Source organism: Nicotiana attenuata, chromosome 6 (genome assembly GCF_001879085.1).
Source record: "Nicotiana attenuata strain UT chromosome 6, NIATTr2, whole genome shotgun sequence".
In the NCBI taxonomy this organism is placed as follows: domain Eukaryota; kingdom Viridiplantae; phylum Streptophyta; class Magnoliopsida; order Solanales; family Solanaceae; genus Nicotiana; species Nicotiana attenuata.
The window spans coordinates 9,020,869-9,028,130 of NC_031994.1; the positions used below are offsets into that span (position 1 = coordinate 9,020,869).

The 7,262-nt window shown below is 32.8% G+C and overlaps 1 protein-coding gene across 1 annotated transcript; it reads right to left on the reverse strand.

Annotated features, from left to right (window-relative positions):
- Positions 3,359–6,638, reverse strand: LOC109226598 (UDP-glycosyltransferase 82A1). The gene is made up of 2 exons (XM_019391412.1): positions 6,129–6,638; positions 3,359–4,436 (listed from the first exon to the last, which is right to left on the reverse strand). Exons 1-2 carry the CDS (start codon positions 6,592–6,594, stop codon positions 3,553–3,555), a joined length of 1,350 nt encoding a protein of 449 aa, XP_019246957.1. The 5' UTR covers positions 6,595–6,638; the 3' UTR covers positions 3,359–3,552.

A 7,262-nucleotide genomic window follows, 5' to 3' on the forward strand; every position in this document is an offset into this window, starting at 1 on the left:
ACTCCATCATATTATGCTGGAGTTCCAGCATACCTATCCTGGAACTCCAGTATAATATGTTGGAGTTCAAGTATACTTATGCTGGAACTCCAGCATAATATACTGGCATATTTTCCGGGTTTTGAACAGTGTTTTCGTTCGGATTTATCTTTACATGACAAGTGGCTAAATTTCGATTACTTTTGAAACTGGGCTATTTTTGAACGACCGCTTGTAAATCTGGCTATTTTTGAATTTCTCCCTAGTTGCTACCCTACGGCCTACGCTAGATAAAATATGCTTTCGTGTAATAGCTTACAAATCGCACTAGGTAAACTCCATGCGAAGGGTCGACCGAGGAAGTATACAAGTGAGTTTCGAGACCTATACCTCTCATTTGAGAAGTCCCCTACTCAACCAACTCGGCCACCCTGAAAAGTTTATTTTTTCTATTATAACATTGATATTTGAGTTATTTCATTCCATTATTTCATTAGTTACATGTGTATCTTGCTATCTTCTACATATGATCAAAAAATTACACCCAATAACCTTAAAAATAAATTATTGATTACTGTTTATTTTATGGGCAAATCTTTAAGATTAAAAGTGAAAAGTATTGCTACGAAGCAAGTGACGGTAATACTTGTTAAACATGAAGTCCTACCCATAAGATAAATGTGATCAAAAAATCAATAGTAATGCCGAACCGAAATATCCTATTTATGCTAATCACCAGATGAATAATTGTACCTATCAAAATTTATTTTGTTTGGATCTACCTTCAATCGTCATGCAGCAAGTTCTTTTGTAATGAGTACTCTATTTTATTTTTTTTTTTGATAATACATTATCCCGCTTTTCTCAACCCAAAAAAAAAAAAAAAAGGAAAGCAATCACTTAATGCTTATTTTTTTCTTTTTGGAATTTAGACCATGATCTTCAAAGTTAACACTTATTTTATTGATAATTAAGCCATACTACCTTTTAGAGCTCGTTTGGTACGAGGGATAGAAAATAATTTAAGAAGAATTATTCCATGTTTGGTTGGTAGAAAACTGCGGTATAACTAATCCCGGAACTAGTTATCCCGGGATTGTAGTGCTTTTTTATCCCTATGGAAAAATAGAATAACTAAACACGGAATAACTAATCCCGGGACAATTAATCCTGAGATAACTTCTTTCCAACAAAACGACCCCTTAGTGTTGTTTTCTTGAGAAAGGCATTTAGATTAATTCATGAAATATGTGTTACCTTGCATTTGTACATTAACAAATAACAAGTTCAAGTTAGACAGATTATATCACTTCCAAGACAAGCTTAATTGTCTGAAGTAGCAAATCGTTTAATTTAATTTAATATGAATGGAATAACAGTAACAAAAAACGATCAGCATCTACCTCATCCCGATCACAAGGAGAGGTTCATTATGATGGGGTACATTTTTTTCCCTTAAGGAAAAAATGAAATGCACAGGGGACCATCCTTTTGTTGCGGCATGCTCCTCAGATTTACGGATTCGCAGGGGGCCTCATGCCTTACTTAGTTTCGCAAGCCTTTGTCATTATCAGTCAACTAAGTAGGGCCTTTTCCTTTTTGTTTGAATAACTCATTCTCATTATCTTTAATTGTTTCAGCTGAGGCCATACTAATCAAAGATGATTTATTACTGAAACATTTTGATTTATTAAAATAACAAAAACGTGTATTGTGTTTCACAACTTTAAAGCTTCAAGTTCAAGTTGCTTTTAAATTTTCAAATTATTCGCTAAAACATTGGATCATAACAATTGCTGATGGTGAAAGGTGCTTTATGAAAGTCGGTCCACAATAATGAAAGTATAACTTGAACCAAAAAAGAAAGTACAACTGATCATTGCTTATGAATCAAAACTCACTTCCTGCTTTTTAAATTCTTTTTTGGCTACATTCAATTCAAGATTTTTAAATTCGTTTTTGGCTACATTCAATTCAAGATTTTTACAATCTTTCACTTGAAGACTACTCTAACTAATCATGTCAAATTAAAAAAGACAATTCGTGTATAGTTGCGAGTCAGAATATTTATTAAGAAGCGTCAACATAAAAAGTAAATATACGGAAAGGTCAACAAAATTAATGTATAGTATATATATATGTATATATACATGAATGTTTAATTTTACCTCTCTACATAGTGTAATTGTCCGATAAAGAAATATCAATTAACAAAGATAACTCTGCCACTATTTGTGTACGTTGTATGTTTCTTGTAGGCAAGGGCGTACGCAAAGTTTTTCGCAAGCGGTGTCGATAGTTAAAAAAAGATACTCAAGGTTAGTTTATACTTTATAGGCATATGATTATGTAATTACTATAATTTGGTTCCCGACAGGTGCTGATGTACAACATGAGTTACGAAATTGGTCGAACCTAATAGTTTTAACTACAACTCTATATTACTATACATTAAAAAAAATATGAAATATGTACAAATATTAAATTTCAAACCTAATAACTCAAACCGGTCATCATAGGTTAGCACTACACATAATACGTTTGCTCCGCACATCACGGACAAAATCACAGAGCAATATTCGGTGGCAGATGGGAAGCACATGATGCATTAATGTTGAGAGCAAATAGTTAAAAATCAAATAGTCATAGAAAGTACTACTATATATTACCAAAGATCACAGGAACCTTTGCTGTGTTTCTTATTAATGGACAAATCAAATTATGCGTTTGAGGGAATACATTAATATACTATATTTATCTTAGCTAGTTGACTGACTTTGTTCACCTTATTACTTTATTGCTGTTACTGTTTCTTGTTTTATTTTCATCGTTTTTTGAGCCGAGGGTCTATCAAAAATGATATCTCTACCTTTACATGATGGAAGTAATATTTGTGTACACATTACCTTCCCCATACTCTATATATAAAATTACACTGGGTTTATTGTTATTTTTGTAATTGATTGACTTAGTTAAGTTGTATTGTTTTGTTTGAGCTCAAAGCTCAATGGAACAATGCAATGCAAACATTGGTGTCCACATAATTTTAATATTTTATATAAGTGGTGTCAAGTCTATTTTCACAATTCAGCTTGCAAGTGAGTCTAAATATTGATCTGTAATGGTTTTAAAACTTTATTACTTTTTGTCTACAAATTAATATTTAGTTTGTATTATTTTCAGTTCGTGACAGAAGTATATTTGTTCTTTACAAGGTTATTCAAAAACTAAGCCATCAAGCTGAATATTTTCATCAAGTTTCGACAAGCATGAATGATGTTGAAGCAACGCCGAATTTAGGATTTCAAGAAGATGGATTCACCACTACCTTAATGATAAATGTCGGTTTGATAATACAAAATACTACGGTAATAACAACTTAGCGAGCAAATAATAATTAACATCATTATCACAAAAATATCATTTAATTTACAATTGTACTTAATGAGTTTTCATATTTTGAGCACAATCTATAACAGCTTCGCTACTTACGAGTTTTCATGTGGTTGGAACTTTACCAAGTTAACATTCAAGTACTCAAGCACATGTATATCAACTATGAAGCATATATGTTCATATCCTAACATTAGAAATGAATGTTGTCAAGTTAGCCATAGCTTTAGAACTAGCCACCTTGCCCATTGTCATCTCATTTAGTATAGCAATTCTTTCACTCATTTCATCATCCTCCATGACCCTTTTTAATCCTTCCTCCAAATCTTTCACTTCAAAATCATTAATTCTGACGCCGACTCGCCATTTTTTAACAATATAACCACAATTAATAAATTGGTCACCTGCAATTGGATAGCACAAAAGGCGTTTCTTGGATTGTATCGCTTCCATTGTAGAGTTCCAACCACAATGCGTAAGATAACACCCCACAGCTTCATGTTGTAAAACATCAATTTGTGGTGCCCATGACACAATTTTCCCCTGTTTTGAAATTTTCTCCAAATAGCCCTTTTCTAAACCTTCTCTCCATAAAGGGGCTAATACCCAAATAAAAGGTTTTTTTAAGGCTACAAGTGCCAATGCCAAACTATTCACTTTTGCTTCTCCAATTGGACTGACCCAACTTCCAAAAGAAATGTACACAACTGAATTAGTAGTTTGCATATCTAGCCAATCTAAGCAACTTGAATCTTCCTTCCAGAAACTAGCATTCTTGATTGTTACATGAGTATTTAAAGGTCCAATTGGGAGAATTTTTGGACAATCTTGGGATTGATCAATTTTTGTATTCAAAATAGTAGTATTTCTAACCTTGTGACATTCGTCTGGAAAGGTATTTACGAGGAGCCATTTTAGGGTTCTTGATCTTTCCATCGTCTTAGTCCAGAACTTGAATCTTGAAAAACTTGCAGCTGAATTTCCAATAAGCCATGGTAAATCTTCTAAACCAAGTGTAGGTTCACCAAGTGAGATGGATATAGGACCATTCTGCAATGGACAACCTGCGAAATCATCAAATTTTTTTCATAGGTTTTTCAATTGGAAGAGATTCTAAACATATTGTACGTTTAGAATGGCATATTTGATTAGGAAAAGATCCAAATTTGCTTATTTACTATCTGAAATCGTTCAATTTTATCATTGGTTAAACTTTTGGATAGTTCATATCCTTGTCGTGAGCAAATGGTCTTATAATATTTACTGTTCAATGTAAAATGAGTATATTGCATGTGCCCAAATTCTTCGAGAAGGGGAATGGGAACATAACGACTTATTATTTACTCATGTTAATTACCTTCAAAATTAGATTCAGAATGGAAACTTATGGTTAAGTAATGTTCAACAACAACAACAAAGCCAGTAAATTTTTATAAGTACGCAACTTTACCCCTAACCTAGAAGGACAGAGAGCTAAAGTAATATTCAAAAGGAAAAAAAAATAAGTAATCTTCCGAAAGCTTCGTTTTATCATGTTCTTATCCCATGCATCTTCATTATTAAAAAATAAAACCTATTATGGTCAACTTTAATATGACATAATAATAATGTTAGAATGTGAGAAGTTGACTATGACCTAGTCATTAATTAGTGCTAGTATTTAACTAACTAATTACACGCGCTAAGCACATGGCCTTTCTTAGTCCCTTTAGACCAGTAAACAAACGCCACGTACCTCGATGTTTACTTGATCCCTAATAACTTTCTGACTAGACATTTATGATAGTAGCATTTAAATATATTTAAATAACTCTGATCAATTTAATTTGTATTCATTGATATTGTAAATTGTAATCCAATACAACATGCTTCCGAGAAAAGTATTTTCTATGTGCTTATAGGTTTTCCACCTATACTTATCATATAAAGTTTCCCATTTAGCCAACTCTAAAACTAAGAAAAACCTGAACTCTCTATAATAACATATGGTGTATAATGTTCTTGCTATATTATAACATATATTCTTTATAGCAGTATTTCGTTATAACAGTTAAAAAAATTATAAAAACAAATGATGTTATTATAGAGACTTGACTGTATCTTATTAATATAGTTAGACATCTCTATAACAACGTCGCTATATAACTACCATTCACTATAAAAGCTAAATTTTTTCGGAACCAATTTTTTTTTAATTATGTTATTATATATGTCCTCGATCTATAACAACATTATATTTCACTATAGCAGCAAAAAAATATTGAAACAAACGAGACTGTTATAAAGAGGTTTGACTGTACATAGCATAATTATTTAATGTTTTATCACATTACTTACTATATTTTCCAAATTACCAATTTAAACTTACTATAATTAGCTTTGGTGGCCGATTTCAACTAGTAATTAACAGAATTATGTAAATATTTTTTACGCTTTAGGTTCTGCGATTAAGAGCAGAAGAGAAGATAAGAATTTGCTTTAATGCTCTACAGAAATCAAGAGAGTAACAGAAAAAGGATAAATCATAAAAAAAAGGGTAGCCCGTGCACAAGGCACGCGTACATGGTTCGGGGAAGGACTGCACCCCAAGGGGTATGATACAGACAACCTACTCTAATGCAAGTATTAGTGGCTTCTTTCCACGGCTTGAATCCCCGACCTATAGGTCACACAAAGACAATTTTACCGTTGTTCCAAGTCAAAGAAAAAAACTGAATATGTCTCGGTTTACGTAATAAAATAAATGTTACTATTACCTGTTTCTGAGATGATTCCATTTTTGAGCATGTCTGGAATTGAATCAATCAATCTATAAGTAGCAAACATGGCTGGCCAAAATCCAGCAACATGAATACCAAACTTATTAGCAACTTTAACAGCCCAAGAAGCAAGCAAATCAACAATCACACACACAATTCCATCTTCTTCTTTTCCATCAAACTCATATTCCTGAACAAGTTTTTCAAAGTAGTATGGCATGTAATTCTCCATTGCATTTTCTATCGCGAAGAAATCGCGAGGGGTTCCATCTTCTATTCCATCTGGTATGGAAATGATAGAAATACCATCTTCTTTAGGGTTAATTTGGATGAAATTTGGAGTAATGATTATTGGATTAAGGCCATGGTTAAGTAGCAAAGAAGCTAGTTTAAGCATTGGTGTGACATGACCTTGTGCTGGATATGGAACTAGAAGTACTTTGGTCTTTTTTCTACACTTCATGTTTTTTCTCTAAGTTTTTTAGTTGTTGAACTCTTCAAGGGACTCACTATATATATATTCAAGTTGTAATATATGGAGAGGAATGGACGGTCTCTTCAACTTTTTGTGTGTGTTTGAGGGGGGGGGGGGGGGTTTGGTTGGGAACGCAGACTTTTTATCATTGAATCCATTATATTTTTAAAGTTATGGGTTCATATTTACTATTTTTGTAATTTTAATAAACTGTTACATATAAATTTTTAGTCCGCGTAAAAATTATGAAGTCACGTTGGCTTAATACTACATTCGCTCCTGAGGGGGGGGGGGGGTGGGAGGGGGAGGAGGTTGGACTGAAGAGAAATGGATGGTCTAATATAAGAGGATGTAGGTAGATATAATAAATGCCGAAAACAATAGAAGTTGAAAATATGTATAGATGATATCAATTAGATAATCTTTAAGCACGGAGTATTAAAATAGTGGAATTACCGGGGCGGAGCTAGAGTGTCTAGAGCGGGTTCGAATTCTATATTTGTCTTACAAAATTCATTGAATATTTATAAATTATTACTTTAGAACTCAATAACTTAAAACGATTAGAATTTCAAACTCATAACCTTGAAATCCTGGCCCCGTTTATGAGAATTACTATTGTTGCTTGGTTGTTTTTTTTGGGGGGAGGGGGAGGG